The following is a 24,395-nucleotide window of genomic DNA, read 5'->3' on the forward strand; positions in this document are numbered from 1 at the left end:
CCTCTACTCTTATGTGTGTGATCCTTCTGGGTACTGGGGCTCTGGCATATCTGTGCTGAGTGTATACTTGCAGGGGAGAGCACAGGGCTGGGGCCAAGAGTGTTTCTGAGTATTCTCACCATGCCAGCCTCCCTTCATCGGGTCTACAATCTTTTCCCAACTCTGGAACAGCTCCACTTAGCCTTAGTGGTCCTCCCTCTCATCTGGGACAGAAAGGAGGACCCTGTCATCAAGACCAGAGAGAACCTTTCGGACATCTGAGAAAGGTGCTACCAGAAAGCACCCTAACAATTATTATAATTGAACGAATCGGAGACAATTGCTCAAAAAGCAAGTGTCAGCCCAGCAAGGATGTCTTCCTTCTGGAGGATGGTCTCACTGGCATTATTCAGTGCTCTCTGGTCAGTCCAGTGCCTCTGCGGTGACGTACATCCTCATCCCCTTGTAATGGGGCTGGGCCCTCGTTTGAAGTACGCCTCCACACTGCCTCCTTGCTCCTTGCAGACCCCGATGGGTTAGCCCAGCCCCGCTGAGCCCAGTACAGAAGACCTGGGGAGGCAGCTCCTCTGCCGTGGCCTCTCCTGTCCTCTCTCCGATGAGCCCTCCAGGCAGAGCAGGGCCTTGTTGGCATGTTGTTTCCTCACTTTGGTGCCCTGGCTGGATGGGAACAGCTGGGACTTGCTTTATGGACTCTGCTGAACAGGCTGGCATCCTCCAGGGAGTTTTCCCCACCCACACAGGAATGAATCCTGCAGAACTGGATTCCCAAGGGCACGAACTAAGGAAGCTGAACTGAGGCTGGAGGTGACAGTGGTGACAATCTGGGCCTTGCAGGAGACCTCAATTTATAGGAAGCAAATGCTGTGTTGAGGCAAAGCTGAGGAGGGTGGTAGATGGGGGAGGCCAGGCCTAAAGAGAGCTACTGTGTCTTCATCTCCAACTCCACCCATTTTCTATGTCTTCTTTCAGAGGAGCTTCTTTTATACTTCACAGCATCTACGGTATTTTCAGAGCGTTTAGGGTTTCCTAGGTGTTGCTTTTTGGAAATTCTGTGGTTGTTTTTCTAATACGGGATGGGCTGGTGTGAAAGATGTGTGTAAAGAAGTTCCCTCGATGGTCTCCTCAACTGGAGGCCAAGGTTGGTCAGGGGAGGTCATCTTGGGACCTTCCCTGTCCCCCTACCTTTCTCTGGAAGGCCAAGAAAGCTGGAGGAGTCCCTCATAACTACCATGCCCTTAGAGGGAACCTGGGGTGAACTGGATGAGAAGGATTGGTTCTTGGGTGAGGGAAGAGGGGAGGAGGAAGCAGGAAGTAGGAACCAGACAGAGATGTGGCTGCTCTGGCTCCTGGGATGATTCCTGGGTTAGAAATACACATACTGGCAAAGCTTTTCTTCCATCTTTGCCAAATGTTCCGTTCAGTTGATTGCCAGCTTCTGGTCCCTGGCCCTGCAATCAAAATTGCCAGCTCTAGAGGAAGGAAAGTTTTTAGAGGAGCCACAGTTGCCTCACCTCTTCCATCCTGGTCTCTCCTCATACGCAGAGCCCACAGTCTACAGGGTATGTAGCAGGAGCTATGATCTCCAAGGATTCTATGTGTGTGCATGAGACCAGATGGTTTCTGAGCTAGAATCGGGGTCTCTGAGTTGGAATCAGCAGTGCATGCAGACCTGACTTTATGTGTCCGTGTCCCACAGGCTCCAAGCTCCTGTCCCTCTGATTGTCTAGGACCTAGAAAGACTTCCACTAAACTCTTATGTGCACTTTGGCTTCAAATTAATGGAGAGTCCAGGGTATGGTATGCCCAGAGAGTAGAAGAATGGAGAGTAAGTCCTGGTAGGAAATGCCAGACCATGTGGGGCTGCTTTAGTTTAGCTATAGAGGTTATTAGAGAGGGGATGTATAAGTGGGAAGAAAACACAAGCTGTTATTTTGTCTTCTCACATTTGGAACTAGATGAGAGGCACCCAGAGGGCATGCACACTAGAGAAGAGAAAGACCTTATTGATGCATGTGATTCTGTAATAGACCTGCCATCAAAAAAGCTTATAGAGCTGTATACAACCTGTGGGTTTTCCATAAGGAAGCAGGGATCAGATGCACATCTGTTGGAGGCTGGGGGAGCTGGCTTGCTTGACCTTAATACACCTCCCTGCTGTAGGAGTCAGATTCCTGGCAGAGTGTGTTGATGTTCCCTGTTAGAGCCGGGCTGTGGGAGGGGCAGTTGGAGCCAGCGGCACGTGTGTGGAGTGAGATGCGGGGCAGGGTCCCTGGCTGCAAAGGAGGTGGGATTGGGGGTATGGGTGAGTGTGGGTGCTGGGGGATGGACAGAAGTGCAGATCCTCTCTGAAGAGAAAAACCTGGACGCCAAAGGGTTTAAGTCCTTATGGCCTCTGACTCCCTCACCCTGCCTGTCCTTAGGGGACGTGCTGAGGGTCCCTTCCTGGGGAAGTCCTAGAGCTGAGTCTCTTCCCTTAGTAAAATCTACTGAAAATCAGGATGCCCAAGACTGGGGGCTTGAAACCCTGCATATTCTTCACCGCCTTGCTTGAGAGCTTTCCATTTTCCCTACCCACTGAAGATGGTCCAAGACATGCAGTACCTTCTTCCTTCCTGCTTTACACCCCAAGAGGGGATTGAATTCTTTATGTATGTGTCTGCCACCTTTGCTAGATTGTAAGCTCCCTGGAATTGTGCCATAGTCATCTGAATACTTCTACTCTTTAGATACGTATGTGCCTGGCCTGGCATGTAGCTGGTACACAACACCCTTTGGGATCCAATCTGTGGCTCAGGGTATGGGGAAGAGATGACCCAGACCCCTCTAGATTCTCCCAGTCCCAAGCAGAGCAGTTCTGTTAGGGTGCCTTCCAGCAAGACAGCAGGAACCCTCACCACCCACTGGCTCCAGTGGTGGCCCCTGGGCTCCTCCCCCTCTGGCACAGGGACTAAACTGAACCAGCTCCACTGGAGGGAGTGTCCTCTCCTTTCTTTCCGCCCTTTGACTCTGAACCATTGTGTCACTCTGTCCTGACCCCATTTCCTCCCCGGCCAGCCCTCAGCCATCTGTGGGCAGCTGTGAGACTGAGTTTGGTGCCTGGTGCAGCTCAGACCCTGGCACCGACCTGCTTGGCCATAAGCATGTCCTCTTGTTTCATCAGCTGACTGGTGCCTTTTGGGGTGCCTCTACCCAGGTCCTCTTGTCTTCCTGAGACTTCTGAAACCCTCTTCTGTGGGGTCAAACCTGCCTGCACATTTGAATCACTTTAGGGGCTTTTGAAGCATCCAGCATCCAGGGATTCACTCTACTGAGTCAGAACCTCCAGAGGAGAGGTCGGGAATGTGTACATTTTTAAAGCTTCTCAGATGACAACTGCGGTCACTCAAATGTGGAGTGTGCATTAGATAATATTATTGTTGTCAATGTTAAGTTTTGTGGGTGTGCTCATGGCATTGTGTTTTACATAGGAGAATGCCCTTGCTCTTAGAGATTCAGGCTGAAGTTTTTAGAGGCAAAGTGTTTCTTACAAACACTTTGCAAAGGGCATCTTACTTTTAAATGGTAAAGCAGAGCAAGAAAGAGAGCAAATGTGGGGAAATGTTAACAATTATTGCAGGCAGGTGGTGAAAGAAAACTGGCTGTAACAGACCTTCTGGACGATTTCCGTCTGTTTTCTAAGAGGTGGACATTAGGAGAGAACGCAGCCTGAACCACCAAGGTGTATAACTCCAGGAGGCACCATTCACATGGTTTTCTTTTTTGTGGTCAGGGGGTATCACTCACATAGAATACAATGTGTGGGATGCCCCCTAGAGTTGTGTGACATAGTGACACTGGCCCCAGCCATCTCTCCCTGGATGGGCTGCAGAGTAGCAGAGACGCAGGCCCTGATCTACCTTTCCTCTTTCAAGGGACCGACATGGCTATTTGCTTTTATACAGAATCCCTAGTAGCCCTTGAAGACTAAGGGAATAGAGCAATCTTTATTTTAATTTTAATTTAATTTTACTCTACACTCAGACTGGAGTGCAATGGCACGATCACGGCTCGCTGTAGCCTCAAACTCCCAGGCCCAAGCGATCCATCCACTTCACCCTTCCCAGTAGCTGGGACTACAGGTGCATGCCACCACACCCAGCTAATTCTTTTCCCCCCATAGGGATGGTCTTGAACCCTGGGCTCAAGCAATCCCCCTGCCTTGGCTTCCCAAAGTCCTGGGATTACAGACATGAGCCACCACGCCTGGCCCTAGAGCAATTTCTAATGTAGAGCCTGACAGAGAGAGAACTGAATTGGGGAAGGGGGGAGGCAGGAAACATGAAACCCTGATTCCTAAAATACTTTCTGCATGTCCTCTAGTCCTGGAAAATGAAATCTAGGGCTTGAATTTTTAGAGGAAGCCAGCTCGCTGTGTTTCAAGGTCGCTGGGACTGGTTGCTCCTGTCTTTCCGTCTCTGGAGTTCCCTCGTGTCTGGCTGCTGCTCTCTGAACCTTCACTTCACCTTGGGGGTGGCCCTCCTGGTCCTGTGGGGGATGCTGTTTGTCCTATTTCCTCACTGCCACCTCTCAGCATCATAGTGAGCTGAGTGCTGAGCCTTTGGGAGGAGCATTGCCAGTGTGGCCCCGGGCGTGAGATCTGTCAGAGGGCTGGACTTCCTTCCCTGTGTGGCTGAGACAGTCTAGTGGCGGCCTGGCCCAGAGCCAGGAGGATGGTGGTTAGAGAGGGGTAGCTCGCCTTTCCTCCGTCTGAATTTCAGTCTGGGAAGAGCTTCAGGAACAGCGCCTGCTTGCATCACCCTGGGACCTTTCCTTCTCTTTCCTGTGACTTTGGAGTCCTGAGAGATTTGACCTAAGGAATCAGTAGGTTGGAATCAAGGAATCCCAGGGCTGGAAGGGACTGTGTGGTTTTCTTGCCTTCCTTGCACCCACCTTACAGATGCCAATCCAACCTGGTTAGTTCCAAAACCCAGTCCTGTGTTTGAAGGATACTAAGCAGCACACCACCTATATCCTGACCACCCATCTCCATGTCTGAAAATTCCCCACCTCGCAGAAGGTTCTGCCCTGACGTTCCAGTTCAAGCTCGGTGGAAATGATGGGAATTTGGAACTTGAGGAACATAGTAGGGGTGATAGATCCATAAACATGTAATTTTGAATAAAATATCTCAAGCCTGTGTTTGAGATATACACTGGTTGCTATTGGGAGCCAATAGCAAATAGCAAATTGGAACAACTTGAACCAAATCACAGAGGTATCACATACGTGGTCAGGAATGGTTGGAGACGAGAGGGAGAGCGGGGCAGGAGAGAGTCTTATAGAGAAATCAGAGAGCCTTTGAAATATCTTAGGCAGGAAGCAGGGTGATCAGATTTACATTTTAGGAAGAGCCCTCAGGATGTTCTGTGAAAAAGCCTTGAAGAGGCCAAGGTTAGTAGGGAAAAGGACTATTAGGAGGCCATTGTAATAGCCCAAATGAGAGAAGATAAGGGCTTGAATTAGGGCAACCACAGTTAGGATAGAAGGAAAGATTAGCTTTGGGAAGTATTAAGGAGGAAAAGGTGGCAGGCCTTGGCAATTGGAGAGAGGGGTGAAAGGAAGGGGGACTCTAGGATGACTGCAGGATTTTTAGCTTGGGGGACTGGGTGGTGCCATTCACCACAATGGGGAACCAAGAGCAAGGAGCAGATTGTGGGGAGGAAAGAAGATGATAGTTGAGTTTTGGACATTTGGATTTTGAGATATGAGTGGGCATATAAACTTGAAGGAGAGATACATATTTGGAATCATCAACATGTGAGTAGTATGGATAGGAAACAAGAATAGATGAGATTGCCCAAGCAGAGGGGGTAGAGTTAACAGTAAGCTGAGAATAGAATCCTGAGCCAACACCAACATTTCAGGGGTGGACAAAGGAAGAGGAAGACAAAGAAGGAGGAGTTGGAGAACAAGAAAAAAATATCTTCATGAAAGCCAGGGGGAGAGGGTTTAAGGAAGAAGGGAATGGTTTGGAGAGCCAAATACAGCAGCAATGTCCAGGCAGGTGGAAATGGCTACCGAACTGGGCAGCCCAGGCATTGGCGCTGGAGCAGTTTTAGTGGGATGTGGGGGGCAGACACCAGATTACAGTGAGTTAAAGAGTAAATGGGAAGGGAGAATTTGGAAACATCAGGTGTAGTCCATTCTCTGGAAGCTTGGCTGAGAACAGAAGGATAAACAGAGAGGACAAAAAGTCAAGGGGAGCTGGGCACCGTGGCTCACGCCTGTAATCCCAGCACTTTGGGAAGCCAAGGTGGACGGATCGCCCTGAGGTTGGGAGTTCACGACAAGCCTGACCAACATGGAGAAACTCTGTCTCTACTAAAAATACAAAATTAGCTGGGCGTGGTGGCGCATACCTGCAATCCCAGCTACTCGGGAGGCTGAGGCAGGAGAATCGCTTGAACCCTGGAGGCAGAGCTTGCAGTGAGCCGAGATCGCGCCATTGCACTCCAGCCTGGGCAACAAGAGTGAAACTCCATCTCAAAAAAAAAAAAACAAAAAAAAAAAAGTCAAGGGGAAGTGTTTAGGGTTCGGGGTTTTTCCTTTCTTGTTAAGATTAGGTGAAGCATGTTTATGTGCTGAAGAGAAAAACCATGTTAAGGAGAAGAGATTGAAGATAGAGAGGGAAGGGAAATCCATGGAGCATTATCCTAGAGATGAAGTGGATGGGGCAAGAGCAGAAGAGGATTGTGCCTCAGCAGGAGGCAGGAATCTGCTTCCCCTGGGCCAAAAGGAAGAAAGTGAAGCTGAGTGCAAGTATGCACAAGTGGGTGTTAGAAGAGAGGCTGGAAGTTGAAAAAGATTGTTTCCAATGGCCTGAATTTTCCTCCTCACAATAGTGCCTGCTAAGGCAAATCTTAATACTCTGTTTGTCCTAGCTCAGTGCCGAAAATACAGTCATTCTCTGGATTAACATACTTAAGCCCAATCCAACTTTGAGCATTTATCTGTTATCTCCTATCTGTAAGGCACTAGGCCCTCCTTTTCCTGGGACTAGTCTCCCAGCTCCAGGCAGCTAGGTTCTGGATATCTCTATCTGCTTATGCTACTCCTTTGAATTTCAAATAGCAAGACTCCCTCATACCCACTGTGGATAAAAAGTGATCTGTAAGGAGCTGTGGAAAGGCAGAGAAATTAAGTTCACAGTGAACTGCTTTAGATACCCTGAGGCTGGGCTTGGGCTGGTCTGTCCTTGGTGAACTAATTCCTAAGTGCAATAGTTGTCAGATTCACTGAGCCAGAACCCTTCAGACCAGGGTCCTGTGCCTATACCTGACAGATGTACCAGGGTCCTGGGAGGGCACCCCAGGGTAAGGGATACCTTTGTCCTAACTTACTTTGAATCTAAGCAACTTGCCACCCAAGAATCTATCTGAGCCTTTTTCCTATTGATGTTTTCAACGTTCTAATCATGAGGTGTAATTTCATGTTTGTTACCTGTTGGGTGAAGCAGTACAATAGAATGAACATTTTCCGATAATTTTTATGGAACTGTCAACCTCTTGGCTGCTGATGCTAAGAGTCAGAAGTGACTACTTCACACTGGTCTCCCCCAACCTAATCACAAACACACATTCATAGATCCACAGTTCTGAGGTTGGGCTACACATTAGAATCTCCTGGGGAGTTTTTAAAAAATACCATTACCCTACCGCAGAGCAATTAAATCAGAATCTCTTGAGAGTATTCAGGCTTCAGTACTTTTTTTTTTTTTTTTTAGACAGACTTTTGCTCTTGTTGCCCAAGCCGGGGTACAATGATGCAATCTCGGCTCACTGCAACCTCTGCCTCCTGGGTTCAAGCGATTCTCCTGCCTCAGCCTCCTGAGTAGCTGGGATTACAGACGCGTGCCACCACGCCTGGCTAATTTTTTGTATTTTTAGTAGAAATGAGGTTTCACCATGTTAGCCAGGCTGGTCTCGAACTCCCAACCTTGGGTGATCCATCCGCCTTAGCCTCCCAAAGTGCTGGGATTATAGGCGTGAGCCACCGTACCCGGCTGGGCTTCGGTACTTTTTAAAAGTTCCCCCAGTCGGGCCGGGTGCGGTGGCTCGCATCTGTAATCCCAGCACTTTGGGAGGCCGAGGTGGGTGGATCACAAGGTCAGGAGATCGAGACCATCCTGGCTAACATGGTGAAACCCCGTCTCTACTAAAAATACAACAAATTAGCTGGGCCTGGTGGCGGGTGCCTGTAGTCCCAGCTACTCGGGAGGCTGAGGCAGGAGAATGGCGTGAACCCGGGAGGTGGAGCTTGCAGTGAGCCGAGATCCCCCCACTGTACTCCAGCCTGGGCGACAGAGTGAGACTCCGTTTCAAAAAAAAAAAAAGTTCCCCCAGTGTTGCTAATGTTGCAGCTGGGGTTGAGAACCACTGGGCCAGACTGACCTTGTCATTACCACCATTTGTTGAGTGCTTCTCAACTCTGTTCACGTCATGGCTTCTGGAGAAAAGGATACTACCACAGAAGTAAGTGGAAGCACTGGCCTGGAGATCCTGTGTGGCTTCCTGAGGGCTGGGGGGGATCAATATTTTGGCACACCTGTAAGACATCAGGTAGCTGGGTCTCACCTGTTGGAAAGCTTTGTTTTATTTTATATATTGGTGTATTTTGGGAGGATCCTAATGCAAACTGAGTAATTACAAGGTCTGTTTCACAGGGTTCTCTTGTACTTTTCATTTATAGTTTTATTGAGGTGTAATTGACATATAATAAAATATACATATTGAAAGTGTATAATTTGATAAGTTTTGACATGTGAGTGTACCAGTGAAGCCATGATCACAATCAAGATAATGAACATATTCATCACCTCCAAAGGTTCCCTTGTGTCCCTCTGTAATCCACCCCTCTTTCCACTCTGCCCCCCAGATACCACTGATCTGCTTTCTGTCGTTATAGATCAGTTTGCATTTCCCAGAATTTTATGTAAATGGAATCATACATACTCATACTGTTTTGTCTGGCATCTTTTACTCAGCAAAGCTATTTTAAGATTAGCCTTGTTATTGCATTTGTCAATAATTCATTCCTTTTTATTGCCAAGTAGTATTTAATTGTATAGACATCACATTTTAAAAAATCCATTCACTGTTGATGGGCATTTTGGGATATTACAAATAAAGCTGCTGTTTATATTCATGAACAAGTCTTTGTGTAGACATATGCTTTTATTTTTCTTGGATAAGTAGGAGTGATAGTTGAATCTTATGTTATGTTTACCTTTTTAAGAAGCCGCCTGTTTTCCAAAGTGGTTGTACCATTTTACATTCCCCACCAGTAGTGTATGAGAGCTGTCCTCTTCAAATTGACTGGAGAAGCTTTGCTTCCATCTCTTCTTCTTGGCTAATAGAAGGTGCCTCTTGGGTGGGCGTGGTGGCTCACGCCTGTAATCCCAACACTTTGTGAGGCCGAGGCGGGTGGATCACCTGAGGTCAAGAGTTCGAAACCAGCCTGGCCAACATGACAAAACCCCATCTCTACTAAAAATACAAAAATTAGCCAGGCGCGATGCTGGGCACCTGTAATCTCAGCTACTGGGGAGGCTGAGGCAGGCGAATCACTTGAACCCGGGAGGCAGAGGTTGCAGTGAGCCAAGATTGCACCATTGCATTCCAGCCTGGGCAACACAGCGAGACTCTGTCTCAAAAAAAAAAAAAAAAAAAAGAGGTGCGTCTCTCTCTTTTTGGGGCACAAATGACAGAGGTGAGTATAGGGATTAGGGCACAGAGATGAGGTATGTAGAGATGAATGGATGGGTAGTTGGATATAATAAATAGGTAAAGTTGTCTTGGTACCCCTTTTTTCCTCCATCTTCCTGTACATTCCATTAGTTGTACACACTGAAGAAGCAGGCACTGGCCCAGATAATGTCACCTAAATTGGATTATTATGGATTATTAGTAAATCTCTCTTTGTGACTGATTGATATTTTTACCCCTAACCTGCAGGCGCCCAGACACCATGTCACAACCCTCCAGAACTGACGTTGACAGGAAGTAGAGACTTCTTTGTCGCCTGTGTCCCCCATCCTCACCATGTCTTCGACTCAGGGCAATGGGGAACACTGGAAGTCCCTGGAGTCGGTGGGCATCAGCCGCAAAGAGCTGGCGATGGCCGAAGCCCTGCAGATGGAGTATGATGCCCTGTCCCGGCTCCGGCATGACAAGGAGGAGAACAGAGCCAAGCAGAACGCAGACCCCTCTCTCATCAGCTGGGATGAGCCTGGGGTAGACTTCTACAGCAAGCCAGCAGGAAGGCGGACCGACCTCAAGCTGTTACGCGGTCTCTCTGGCTCTGATCCTACCCTCAACTACAACTCACTCTCCCCACAGGAAGGGCCGCCTAACCACTCTACCTCCCAAGGGCCCCAGCCTGGCTCAGATCCCTGGCCCAAAGGCTCCCTGTCTGGAGACTATCTCTACATTTTTGATAGTTCAGATGGGGGAGTCTCTTCGTCCCCAGGACCAGGGGACATAGAGGGCTCTTGCAAGAAACTATCCCCACCTCCTCTGCCTCCCCGAGCTTCTATCTGGGATACCCCTCCCCTGCCTCCCAGAAAGGGGTCCCCGTCATCCTCCAAGATCTCCCAGCCCAATGACATCAACACTTTCTCTTTGGTCGAACAATTGCCGGGCAAACTGCTAGAGCATCGGATCCTAGAAGAGGAAGAGGTGCCAGGAGGTGGGGGTCAGGGGCGCCTACTGGGGTCTGTGGACTATGATGGTATCAATGATGCAATTACTAGGCTCAACTTGAAATCGACCTATGATGCGGAGATGTTGCGGGATGCCACCAGGGGCTGGAAGGAGGGCCGAGGGCCCCTAGACTTCAGCAAAGACACCTCTGGAAAACCTGTGGCCAGGAGCAAGACTATGCCCCCTCAGGTGCCCCCCCGCACCTATGCCTCCCGCTATGGCAACCGAAAGAATGCGACGCCTGGCAAGAACCGCCGGATTTCTGCAGCCCCGGTGAGGACCTTCTTGTGTTTCTCCTGCCTTCGTTTCTCCATGTCCTTCAGAAACAGGGACTAGTGTCTCTGCTGTTCTACATCCAACTCTGCCAAGTCCTTACCCCTTTAGGCCTCTCCTACCCTCTTTTTCTGCCACTGGGACCCTGGCCCTGGTGGGGGAGGTCCAAGGGAGGCTTGATTAAGGGTGGACACCAGTAGAGGGAGGGCTCCTTCTCAGGGCCAGGTTTCATGTATCTTGGCCAAAACGGCCCTTCTGGGGCAGGCATTTGGGAATCCTGGTTCCTAGCGTGTGCCTGCTTCCTGATATAAGGACTGAATTGAGAGTTAGGGGATTCATTATTGACTGGCTGAATGGCCCTCTGGACCGGAGCAAGTTGCTTCCGCTTGCTCCGAGGCCCTGCGCTGCCAAAAACGCTGCATGGCGATGAAGATCATTCACAATAGTAACCACTTGTTTAGTGCCCACTGAATGCCAGACCCTGGTCCAGATCTCCACAACAACCCTTCCTGATAGTCCAAAGCCACACAGCAAGCAATAGCAGGGCCAGCATTCAGCCCTGGCCTCTCTCGTTCCTAAGCCCTCTCTCTCCTCCTCTCCTTCTCTCTTTCTCTCTCTCTCTTTCTCCCTGCTCTGTTCTTTATTGTGATAAAATATACGTAATGTAAAATTCACCACCGTAACCATTTGTAAGTGTGCAGTCAGTGGCCCTGACGACAGTCACATTGTCGTGCAACCCTCGCATTATTCATCTCTACCCATTCTCTTCTCACAATGAAAATATTGAGAAAAAATATGCAGTATGACAAATAGTTTTATTTTTATCAGTACATAATGTAAGATAGCGAACTATCTAAGTCAAAGCCCCCAGGCAGATTCCAGGGCAGCTCTGATCTTTTTTCTGGTTTAGGGAAGCTTCAGCAGCATCTCCCGGGTGGGACCAGAAGGCCTCTTTGTGTTTCATCCTTGGTCCCTGGAAACCCTGGCTGCAAGGAGTCAAGAGACAAGTGACACCCCCATGGCTGATGCCTTTTTTTTTTTTGAGACAGAGTCTCACTGTGTCGCCCAGGCTGGAGTGCAGTGGCATGATCTCAGCTCACTGCAGCCTCTGCCTCCCAAGTTCAAGAGATTCTCCTGCCTCAGCCTCCCAAGTAGCTGGGATTACAGGCACCTGCCACCACGCCCAGCTAATTTTTGTATTTTTAGTAGAGACGGGATTTCACCACATTGGCCAGGCTGGTCTCGAACTCCTGACCTCAGGTGATCTGTCCACTTTGGCCTCCCAAAGTTCTGGGATTACAGGCGTGAGCCAATGCCCCTGGCTGCTGATGCCTTCTGTGACAGCTTAACATTCCACTTCATTCCGTCCTGGCTTCCTCCTTAGCCATTGTTTAAGGGGCACTGGGGTTTTCCCACCTTGTGTCTAGCCTTTGGGAACCTTCCCAACTCTGAAGAGCTCCACAGTTCTTCCTTCCTCTGCTTCTGCTAAGAGAGTCCCCCCAAAAGCAGAATCAGCTCCTGGGATAAGCCACATCCCTAGAGCTCAGGGATTTTTAAAGGCCCTGCTCTGAGAGGTGGGGCTGTTCTCGCTATTTATAGGGACTGGGAGATTCCTGTTCCCAGCTCTGAGCTCCTCACACCCAGCTGGGCCTGCTCACTGAGTCAGGGCACCCTGGTAGGTGGTCACCTCTGTCACTCCTTCTCTCTCCTGCCTCCCCTACTCCCTCACCCTTCCCCATCTCCTGCATGTCATCAGAGTTCTGAGACAGAGCTCAGCCCAGAATCTCCTTGAAGAAGCGGGCACAAAGCAAAAAGCTCTTGCCAGTTCTGAGTGGGGAAATGCGGCCTTGGTCCTCCCCGGCTCAGCTTGTTGCAGGGGCTCAGCCTACTGGGAGGGGGGACCCCTTGGGCCCTCGGCCTATACCACCGCCCCGCTTTCATCGGGCTTCCAGCCGGAGGGAACCTCCTTATCCCAGGCCAGCGGAGCCAGCTCTGGAACTGGCTGGCTCCAAATGCCAGCCTGATACCCCCGCTGCCAGCCTCTGCCCGGCAGACTCCCCCAGCCAGCATCGGGCGATGCCACCAGGGCCTGCCAGCCGGGCAAACGTAAGTGGCTTTTGTTTTCTTATGGTGCCAGTGAGTGGTACAGAAAGGGCATGACAGTGGCCTTCAGTGGCCACTCTGTTCTCTCCCTCTCTCCCTCTCTTGCCTTCTCTTCCCTCCCCCAACTGTCTCTCTTTCTCTTTTTCTTCCTCTCGCTCTCCTTTCTCTTGCGGGTTAATTGCTGACAGTGGTACTATTGTTTTGACTGGGACACAGGCACGAACTTGGCAGAGCCAGGGCCTCACATGCCAACTGTCCCCACTGCTGCCCTCCCCTCTGTGCACCCCCACCCCCCGCCGCCCATGCACACCCAGGGGAGCAAGGCTAACAAGAGAGGGTCAACCAGAGGAAACAGTCTGGATATTCAAATGAGGAGCTCAGTTGCTGTCATCTGCCCCAAGAGGCAGGGAGGACTTGAGAGTAGCCAGTGGGTTGGATGAGAGATGTGAGGCGTTGCAACGTGCACAGGCCGGAGCTAGACTCCCCTCAGAAACAGCTGTTGGAACCACATGCCGGCCAAATCTCCATCTGAACTGAAGCCTCGTTCCCCGGTGTGGCCTCCCAGGCTGCCCTGAGCAGACCTCTCAGGCAGAAACCTGTCATGCACCAGCTCTCCCTCCCCCTCACTTCCTTCTCCCTAGGGCTGGGCTACAGGCCTGCTAGGGGCTTCTTTAGGAACCCTCCTGGGTGACTGAAAGCAGCTCTGGGATGGGAGACCGTTTGGGACCTTGTCTGAGAATCCCGCCACCACACACGTATTTTGAGAGAGGAAGTGTGGCCAAGGCAGGCTCCCTGACGTTCCAGCCGTTCAGAGCCGGCTGACTCGGAAGCCAGAGGAGCCAAGCTTCTACCAGGTCCTCCCCTGACCAGACCACTGCTTTGATGCTTTCTTCCTCGGATAGCGTTTACCCAGAAGGCACATGTGTCTGAGTCATCTCCTCTATCTAAGGGTTCTGGGTCTCTCTCTGCTTTGGGTCCCTGGGGCTTGTGGATATTGAGGCTTTAGACCAGGGCCAAGCTTCCCTGGGCACCATTTGGGCAGCCTACCTGCTCTAGCCTCAGTAGAGGGGCTGGGAAAAACAGCTGCCTGCTCTGCTCCCTGTCACGCCTCTGGGAGAATCCCCCAGAAAGCCCGTGTTGCAAGAACGGCCCAACAGCCCTGGATTGCCTTACCGGCTGCCTCACACTTATCAGACTGTCCCCTCCTGAAGTGGCTTTGGCCACACTCTTGTCCATCTCAGCCAGAGCTTCGCCTCCTTCTTCAACTTGGCTCCTCGTCTCCTAGGACAGCAGATACATGTATTCCCGGATGTCCCATATGTTCTTGTGTCCCTTTCATTGAATGTCCAGTGACTAGAAAGTCTTTTCATCTAGAGTTTGAGTTTAGGTCTGGGAGTACCTCATAGGGAGGGGACACCATGAGGGAAAAGGCACTGAGTCGTCTGCTCTTCTCTTAAAGGTGGGCTCCCGGCCCCACACCGTTGCCAATGGCCATGAGTTGTTTGAGGTCTCAGAAGAGAGAGATGAGGAGGTTGCTGCATTTTGCCACATGCTGGATATGTAAGAGTTAAAGAATGGGGCAGGGGATTTGGGAGGGCTATGGGGGATGGGGAGGAGGGCCATCCATTTCAGAACTTTCTTTAGGAGGGAAGAAGCACCATAATTAAATAAATCTCAGTTCATAGCTGTGAAAATGCTTCCTACAGCAGGTGTCTGCAGGGTTTTTGAAATCTTAGAAGTCTCACATTTTTAACAAAATTCATGAAACCTCCATTGAATGGTCAAAGTATCCTGATCACTCTAGGGTCTGACCCTCAGTTGCCCTTAAGAGCAAATGCACCCCAGCTGGCGATAAGAATGTTATCTGGAACTAAAAGAGAAAGGAAATGGATTCATAAAAAATTTTCCATTAAACTTAGCATGGAAAGCTTTGTCATTTTAGAACTATTTGTACTGTTCAATGGTGGGAAACATTTTGCAATTAGAAGTGTCAAGAAGGGGGTTTCTCAGAGCTGCTACCCCACTGCCCCCATCCTGGCCTGCAAATTTGGAGGGCTGGGCTGAGTGGGGACAGAGGGGCTCTTGAGCCTCAGAGCATGAGGGTCCCAACAGACCTCTTCTTGACTACTCTCTTCTAAAGGCACAGTGAGGGTTTTTTTTTCTTCCTGTACAGCCTTCGATCTGGCTCTGACATCCAAGACTACTCCCTCACTGGCTATGTCTGGAGTGCTGTCACCCCTAGCCCAGAGCACCTCGGGGATGAGGTCAACCTGAAGGTGACTGTGTTGTGTGACAGGCTTCAAGAGGCACTCACTTTCACCTGCAACTGTAAGTTAGTGAGGGTGGAAAGGGTGTGAGCATCCCTTGAAGTGGGGTGGGGATGACTGTGTTTTAGACTCTATTCCCACCTCATCTTGTGGCCTAGATGAAGGGCAGTGAGGATGCTCCTTTGGGGGTGAGGGGCTGGCTATGGGGCAAGCATTCTAGTGCAGTCACTTTCCCCAACTCTGAACTACTTGCCTGCTTTATCTGGTTGTTGATGGTGCTGGAGAATACTTAGCTGGGAAGGGGGATCAGGGTGGGGAAACTGAGACCCATCTGCCTTGACATCCATCATCATTGCTCCCCCTACCTTACCCTTCACAGGTTCCTCCACTGTAGACTTGCTTATCTACCAGACCCTGTGCTACACCCATGATGACCTGAGGAATGTGGACGTGGGTGACTTTGTGCTAAAGCCCTGTGGGCTGGAGGAGTTCCTGCAGAAGTGAGTGAATGGGTGGGAGGTAGCCTCTGCCTTCCTGGTAATAAGACTGTGAGGGGGCTTCATGGGATTGGTGCTGGGACCGGCCTGGCAGCTCCGCCCCAATTCCACAGTCAAGACTCCTGCTTTCTGGGCACACTCTCGGCCACGTAGCACTTTCCCCAGGAGCTCTGTCTTCCAGCAGGGTTGGCTGACGTCCTGAGCCAAGTCTGCTGTGGAAAGAGCTTGGAGCTGGGATTAGGCAAAGACTAGGTCATATCTGCTTGCAGATTCTGCTTATGGAGAGATGTGTGTATTTGTGGGGAGGGGTGGGCTTGGGGAGACTATATGGGTAGTGCTGTATCTCCTGCTCTAGATTATATTTGGTGTTTTTATGGCTGGGGCAAAAGGACTGGGCAGAAGTGCCCTTGTGGAGCCCAGGGGAGAAATTACAATTACTGTCTCTCCCCATTCTCCTGCCAACAAGTCTTTTCCCCAGCTGGCCCGTACAGCTAGTTATCCTCCTCCCAAAGGCGTGCCTCCAGCTCCTCTCCGTCCAGTGCCCTCTCTGGAAAGCAGCCTCCCTGGAAAGTCTGATGTGGACCAGCTGAGGCAACCCCCTTTCCACTACCCTGGGCTCTGGAGGGCTGCAGTGGAAGAGAGGCAGGGGCAAGGTTACCACTTCTCAGATGGTACACCTGTGTGACAGCAGACAGATAAGATCTGCTTTCCTCTCTTAGGCTTCAGAGCCACTCCTGCCCCCAATCTCTGTCCACCTGGAGGAAGCACGTCTTGGGAATGGAGAAAGGAGAGACCTGTGTCTCACTTCTTAGGAGTGCCCTATAAGTGCCACTGCTTGCTTTTTCTCTCTCTTACATTCAGGTCTAGATGCAAGGATGGTTGATCTATGTCTAGAACATAAGATTTGGCAGTCAGGATGGAAGATTCATTTCTGGGCTTCTTTCTTTTGTTGAGACAGAGTCTTGCTCTGTCACACAGGCTGGAGTGCAGTGGCACCATCTCACTCAGCTCACTGCAACCTCCGCCTCCCAGGCTCAAGCGATTCTCATGCCTCAGCCTCCTGAGTAGCTGGGATTACAGGCATGAGCGCCACCACGCCCAGCTAATTTTTGTATTTTTTAATAAAGGCTGGGTTTCACCATGTTGGTCAGGCTGGTCTCGATATCCTGACCTCAGGTGATCTGCCCGCCTTGGCCTCCCAAAGTGCTGGGATTACAGGCGTGAGCCACTGTTCCCAGCTATCTGGGCTTATTTCAAATTTAGGGATGTTGTGGGTTCCTTTCTGGCCTCTGCCTCCTCATCTGGAAGCTAAGGGAAAGGAAAGAGGCAGGGTCCTGTATGGTACAACTCCAGGGTACCCTTCAAATGTGCCCCACCTTTAAACTCACTTATGTACACACTTTCCCCTAGAGGAACAGGAGGGGTCCTAGACTCAGGGTCGCCTGGCAGAGAGAGTGCCAGGTGGCCTGCCACTGTTAGAAGGGAACAAGGGGACATAGTGGGTAAGTTGGAGCTCCTGCTGACACCATTACACAGGTTTGAATTCTGACTTGCCATTTACTAGTTGTGAAGCCTGATTGATGCTTAGGGCCCTCTGTGGGCTGCAGTGAGGGTGAAATGTGAGAATGACCTGTGAGCAATCAGTAAATACCAGCAGGGAAGGAGCAGCCCACGGAGAGAAGTCCTAGGGCTCTGGGCTACACAGATACTGCCATTTCCCTTGCAGCACCCCAAATCCTGGAGCCCCTGGGTCTGGAGGTAGTGGGAGCTGTCAAGTTCTACCTTCCTGCCAAGACTCAGGTGAAATATTCTTAGTGAGGTGGGACAGGGTCGGTGGTCCTCAGATCACACCCCTCATACTCTCACTTGAATGCATAGAGAGGAAGGCCTTCCACAGAGAAGATCAAGCAAGTCCCCAGGGGACCTGTGTCCATGACTCCTGGCCCAGGAGCCCCACTCCCACCCAACAGAAAAGCACAATGCTGTTTCCTGGCCCAGCCCCCAGACCCCCAACACATGACAACTGCCTGGGGTGGGGGTGGAAAGGACCCTCTGGGGGTTCCAGAAATCTGCTAGTTCCCAAGGAAGCCCTCAGATTTTCTACCCCTGCCTGGCAGGAGGGGCTGATACTGAGGGGGTGAGTGGGTTCAGGATGCAGGCTGCTTTCAGATAAGAACCTTGAGGCAGTCCCGTGGGAGGGTTGGGTTTCCTGCCACCTCCCCCAGCCCCACCACACTCTTCCTTCCTCCCAGGCTCTCCCACCAGGCCCAGCCCCGCAGCTCAGCCTCACCACCTCCCGGTTTTGGCTGCACTTCAGTCTTAGATCCGAGAGGGCCTAGATCGGAGATTTGGTCCTCTCAGGATGTGGAGAACCCCTCATTCGAGTCCTCGTTGGACCTAGACGACCCTGGGCCCTGCACCTCCACCAGCTTCTGCACATATTGCCCCCCTTATGCTCCTGTCCTCTCCTCTCCATTTCTGGCCTAGATTCCCAGCTCTGCTGAGGAAGGAAGTCCTTTTCCGGCTTCTGTTACCCAGCTGCTGAGGCCGGAAGTCCTTTTCCGGCTTCTGTTACCCAGCTGCTGAGGCCAGGCCCAGGCCTACAGTGCTGGCCTGGAGGTAGTTCTCCCTCTGCCCCTCCTCTTGGGTTTCCTTGCTGATGAAGGTGTGATTTGGGAGAGAGGAAGAGGTTGGATCGCCGAGGGCTCCCACACCTTCTCTCTGAAAGGGGGAGTCTCACACATGGGTGCTTGAGCAGGTGGGACTGGCATGCATTTGGGACTTTTCAAGAAGTCATAGAAACTTGTAAGGTTATTCACAAGCAGGCAGGGCCAACAGATGGAAGGTAGAAAAAGAAGTTGGGTGGGGACACTGATCTGGAGGCTTGGTGGGTTTGCCCCAAGTTCTTTTGGCCTCAGCACCCTAGTTGGTAGCATTGGAAGAGGGGTCACTCGCTGAGCTCCCACTCTGGAGCCTGAGCACAGGCGGACTCCAACATGTCTCTTCCTGGTTGTCCCCTATACAGAGGCCCAGAAGATAGGGCTTCAACAACTGCTCCCTGTGATGTGCCTCTGTTTCCCCGCTCCCCTCAACAGTTCCCAGCCCTGGAGTGAACCAGTGATTACCACACGGATAATAAATACCTAAGAGAGTCAATATTTATACCGACCAAGGATTAAGTATATTAGGTGGCTTTTGTTTAGATAGACCTCTGTTCCTTCTCCTAAGTTCTACCATGACATTTTCTAGGAGCCAAAGTAGGGTACAACACAGGTACTACCCCCTTACCTAAACCTTCTTTCTGTATCTCTCTCCCCAAGGCTAAGGTATGCATCTCCCTTGCCAGTGAGTCCCCAGGATGCTAATGGTCTTGTCCCTCTACCCTACCAGCAAGCATGCCTTGGGCAGTCATGAGTACATCCAATACTGCCGCAAGTTTGACATTGACATTCGGCTACAGCTGATGGAGCAGAAGGTTGTGCGCAGTGACCTGGCCCGGACGGTTCGTGTGAGGGTGGTGGAGGGTTGCCCAGGGCTGGGGAGGTGGAATGGGAATACAATATGGAACACATCAGGTGGGAGGGGGGTAGGAGTGCTGAGCTGAGATAAGGGCACTGCCCCTCTCTGAATAGGTCACTTCTTACACAGGTGAATGATGACCAGAGCCCCTCCACCTTGAACTACCTCATCCATCTCCAAGAGAGGCCTGTCAAGCAGACCATCAGCAGGTGAGTGTGGGCACCATCTTGGATGTGCTCCAAATAGGAACTGTGCAGGGATCCCATCAGATGTGCCTGCTTGTCTTTCTGCCAGGGCTAAGGGATTCTTGCAGGTGTCAGGGGTTGGGGCCCCCACATCTTATCAGGGAGGATCCCCACTCCAGGCATGTTTCATCTCTCTTCCCTCTGGAACTTTGCCATCATTCTCTCCAGGCGAGAAGTGGCATGATAGACTCTCCTTCCTTCAGTCTTCACAGGACATATAGAAAGAGTGGGAACTCCTTTAAATCAGAGTGTGAGCTGAGGAGAGGGAGGGAGAAAATGGGTTTCCCGGGGCACTGGGTCTTTCATGACCTCTCCTATGGTTTTTCCCTGCCCCCAACTCCCAGGCAGGCCCTGAGTCTTCTGTTTGACACTTACCACAATGAGGTGGATGCCTTCCTGCTGGCTGATGTGAGTACGAATCCAGGGGCTGGCCCTGCTGCCCGAAAGTTCCTCCTCTCCCCTTCCCCAGTCCTCCTGGGATCACCCAGCACTATGAGGGATCTGGGTGGAGCCTGAAAACCTGTTGGCAGAGCACTTCTTTTTAACCCCTCACTCATGGGCAAACTAAGACTACTAGATGTTGGGCAATGGCAAGTGCGTAGTCAGGGATTCTGCTCCTCTATAGAAGAAGCAGGTCGGAAACTGCACGCCAGTCCCATTCTCTGGAGTAGGATGTCTCCAGAGCTAAGGAACCTAGAGCTGTCACCCCCTAGCTGCTGCACTTGATGTACACTGGAGCATGCATCCTGTGAGCAATGTCAGAAACCTCTGGTTTCAGAGGTTCTGTTTTGCTGTTATCGCAGGTAGGAAACCATCAGGAGGTAGAAGGTTTCACATGTAGGGAGGGCCAGAGCCCTCCCCACTTGGACTCACGCAGAGTCTCAAGCCTCAAAACCATGAGAGTCAACATTTGTCTTAAATGTCACAACGCCAAAGAAAATCTGACAGTGATCTTCAAAAACAATCCCTTGCTGAGAGTGATGGCCCACGCCCGTAATCCTAACCCTTTGGGAAACTGAGGTGGGAGAATTGCTTGAACCCCAAAGTTCAAGGCCAGCCTGGGCAACACAGCAAGACCCCATCTCTACAGAAAATACGAAAGTTAGCCAGGCATGGTGGCACACACCTGTAGCCCCAGCTACTCTGGAGGCTGAAGTGGAGGATCGCTTGAGCCCAGAAGTTTGGGGCTGTAGTGAGCTATGATCACACCATTGCACTCCAGCCTGCATGACAGAGTGAGACCCTATCTCAAAAAACAAAACAAAAACCAATCCCTGTCTCATTGATCCAGTTAATAGTAGTCAAAAGTGCTTCCTTTTTGAGGGGTTCAGCATTATGTCTAGTCACTGCCAGAATCCCTTCTCCGGCAGCCTGTGCTTGAACATTTCCAGTGACGCGGGGGAAGCTCTCTGAACACCTGTGCTGTGCTGGTCTGGTCCTTTGCTAGTGGCTACAATGGATAGAGAAGTGTAAGAATTGTCGTAGCCGTGGCCAGGTACGGTGCCTCATGCCTGTAATCCCAGCACTTTGGGAGGCTGAGGTGGGCGGATCACCTGAGGTCAGGAGTTCGAGACCAGCCTGGCCAACACGGTGAAGCCCCATCTCTACGAAAAATACAAAAATTAGCTGGGCGTGGTGGCAGGCGCCTGTAATCCCAGCTACTTAGGAGGCTGAAGCAAGAGAATCGCTTGAACCCGGGAGGCAGAGGTTGCAGCGAGCCGAGATCGTACCATTGCACTCTAGCCTGGGTGACAGAGCAAGACTCTGTCTCAAAAAAAAAAAAAATGTCATAGCCTTTGGGGAGCTTGTATTCTTGTTAGAAAAATTGAATAGTAACACAAAGCTATTAGTAGACAGAACAGGATGGTAATAAATTAATTAAGGGCTCCTGGAGGATGCTAGAGGAAGGGGATTGGCTGGGGGGGGGCGGGGTTATGCAGGAGGTAGAATTTTAGCTGCTCTGTGATTTAAATGTACATAGGTAATCAGAGCTGGACAGGTGAGGGAATTCCAAATGAGAAAATTCCAGGAGCTAAAGTGCAGAGGGGAGGTTATGGCTGTGGCATGTCTGTAGAAATGAGATGAGATCTGTCTGGAAATTCTACAGGTCTCTGGGAGAGACCCTGTATATATGTGTATAGTATAAGTAGACTAACTAGAGAGAGAGGCTAGAAATAGGAGGAGCTTCAAGGGGAAGGGCTGAAAGAATTGGGGCATGTGGGCATGGCCCATTGAATTCAGTGGGAGAGATTATTTGCTGATGCTGAATATTTGAAAATAAAATGTATTGCACATTTACCCCCGAGGATCATGAATCTCTCTACTCTTCCCAACGCTTTCCTTTAAAGACTAGGGTGGGGAGGGGTTGGAGACCAAGAGCATGAGAGCAGAGCCTGCCCGCCTCACTGTGCCACCTCCCACAGGGAGACTTCCCACTGAAGGCTGACAGGGTGGTCCAGTCCGTCAAGGCCATCTGCAACGCCCTGGCTGCCGTGGAAACCCCTGAGATCACCAATGCTCTCAACCAGCTGCCCCCCTGCCCCTCCCGCATGCAGCCTAAAATTCAGAAGGTAAAGGGGCTCAGGGTGCTAGCAGGGGGAAGGAGGAGAGGGATACTGCCAGGTAACTGAGTTGCCTGTTGCTAGGGTGTTTAGGTGTTCACTCACTAAAAAGGGGCTTCTCTCCACCTCCACCTTTTATGTTTAAGGAATTCAACCACAAGAGCTCTTCAAAAATGGATGCCAAGTGTGTCTCCTCTTCCTGAGGTTGAGGGAGAGCTACCTGGGACTGCTTGTTGAGAGCCCAGGCCAGCAAAGGCTTTATTCACAGTCACCAAGGCATTGCCTGACAGTCTGCATATCCATCAGGGTGCAAAAACAAACCAGGAGGAAAATCTCTCTAGAGCCAGGGGCTCCGGGACTCCAGCAGGGGCTATGTGCTCTGCAGACAGGGCCAGCACCATAGGCACCGTGATCTGCAGCCGAGTAGCCTGAGGGTTGAGATATCTCAGAAGGGTGGACACGATGATTGCTATCCTCTGTCAGCTCACTCTGTCCATCATACGGTTCTGGTACAAACCATTACTCTATTCTCTCTGGAGATTCTCAGCTCCTCACATTTCAGCCCATTCTGGTCCAGATGAGCGCAGCTGTGAAAAGCCCTTCTTCCAGCTGTGACGAAAAAGGCTATGGCCCTGAAGCTCCCCCTCCCTCTTTTTCCCAACAGGATCCCAGTGTCTTGGCTGTGAGGGAAAACCGAGGTAAGGGAACTGCTCTCCATCTTCATCCAGTCGGGCTGCTGAAAACTGCAGTCTCTGCCCAGATTCCTTTTTCTGCCTGGCCCCCTTGATTTATGTGTCGGAGTTTGGCTGGGGTGTGTGTGTGTGTGTGTGTGTGTGTGTGTGTGTGTGTGTGTTCCTATATGAGGTGTGGACACAGCTGGAGAGCACATTTCTTTCCACAAAGTGTTTTCTCATTATTTTTCCTAGTCATTCCTCCTGGTGTCCCTGGGAGATGGTGATGAGGGGGTAGAAGTGTGGGAGTGGGGTGGTGTGGCAGCACTAGCCCTGTGATCCAGATGGGAAGCCTCCCACTTGGGTAGATTGTGATTATTCTCCCAACAGCTCACACTCGTTACCTTTCCGATTTAGAGTGGGCCTTGGGAGAGGATGAGAAAGAATTTTCCCTACGATTTTTCTAGGATTCCCCTGTTGTGTCCTTCAAGCTGAACTTTGCCCTAAGACTGACCTATATCCCTGGGATTCCTTTGTTTTGGTTTTGTTTTTTGTTTTGGCATCCCTGGGGTTCTTATGGTGATTCCCAGTCTTTTGGATTTCATAGACCAGTAAAATGTCCCCCAAAGTATTTGGGGGACCAAGAGAGAGTTGGCAGCCTTTTACTTGGCCAAGCTTTTTTGACCTTTGCTTTTTTGAAGCAACTGACAATAATTATTAACATTGTTTCCTAAAAGAAAGGACATTTTAATGCTAAGTAGCAATACGTAAAAATAAGGATTATGTTTAACATTGTATAACTGTCATTTTATGAAAAGCTCATGACACGCTTCTGCTTTTTTCTCATTTCACCGCAGATGGGTGAACTTTGTCACAGCTATTAGAGACTGACTAGCATTTGGGGACCACTGTCTTAGGCCATCCCATTCTAGCCAGTGCCATGGCAACAAGGTAGGGTTTCTGGAGGCCTCATGACTTTCCCTTCTGACCCCTTCCCTTCCCAGAGAAGGTTGTGGAAGCCCTGACCGCTGCCATCTTGGACCTGGTGGAGCTGTACTGCAACACATTCAACGCAGACTTCCAGACGGCAGTGCCTGGGAGCCGCAAGCATGACCTGGTCCAGGAGGCCTGCCATTTCGCTGGGTCCCTGGCCTTCACTGTCTATGCCACCCACCGCATCCCCATCATCTGGGCTACCAGGTGAGCCCAGGGCTGAGTAGCCACTAGGGAGCAAGCTGAGTTTGACTTCCACCAGGGCTTTTTCCTATCTGCATGTAATACCACTGTCCTAAGTCTTAGGATGTGTGGCATTGTGTGACATTGTGGTGCAATGGGGCTGCGGGGATGAGCCAAGTGCCCGAGGAGGACTTGGGCTGGGAACATCCTAGAGAGAGGAGGTCCCTTAGGAGATGAAGAAGATCCTGTTATTCCCTCTTGGTGCTGGCTGCCTCTGCATCCCTGCCCCCTCCAGATCCAAGACCAGTGGAAGGAAACGTGGCAACAGATGGCCGATTCCCAGA

General features: G+C 50.8%; 1 protein-coding gene across 4 annotated transcripts in view; it reads left to right on the forward strand.

The window, feature by feature from the left end:
* Nucleotides 1-24,395, forward strand: part of PIK3C2B (phosphatidylinositol-4-phosphate 3-kinase catalytic subunit type 2 beta) — a 72,259-nt gene that overhangs the window by 14,995 nt on the left and 32,869 nt on the right. For all 4 annotated transcript variants that reach the window (XR_009210751.1, XM_058430578.1, XM_032137155.2 and 1 more), the window contains 10 exons: nt 9,993-11,012; nt 14,575-14,675; nt 15,289-15,443; nt 15,762-15,882; nt 19,270-19,381; nt 19,528-19,607; nt 19,988-20,051; nt 22,067-22,213; nt 22,869-22,902; nt 23,880-24,075. Coding sequence is in view for 3 of the 4 variants with exons in the window: in XM_058430578.1 (XP_058286561.1) it covers nt 10,080-11,012; nt 14,575-14,675; nt 15,289-15,443; nt 15,762-15,882; nt 19,270-19,381; nt 19,528-19,607; nt 19,988-20,051; nt 22,067-22,213; nt 22,869-22,902; nt 23,880-24,075 (1,943 nt within the window). In the remaining variant the exon portion in view is untranslated. The remainder of the gene's footprint in view (nt 1-9,992; nt 11,013-14,574; nt 14,676-15,288; nt 15,444-15,761; nt 15,883-19,269; nt 19,382-19,527; nt 19,608-19,987; nt 20,052-22,066; nt 22,214-22,868; nt 22,903-23,879; nt 24,076-24,395) is intronic.

The sequence above is a fragment of the Hylobates moloch genome, unplaced genomic scaffold (genome assembly GCF_009828535.3).
Source record: "Hylobates moloch isolate HMO894 unplaced genomic scaffold, HMol_V3 SCAFFOLD_18, whole genome shotgun sequence".
Classification (NCBI taxonomy): Eukaryota; Metazoa; Chordata; class Mammalia; order Primates; family Hylobatidae; genus Hylobates; species Hylobates moloch.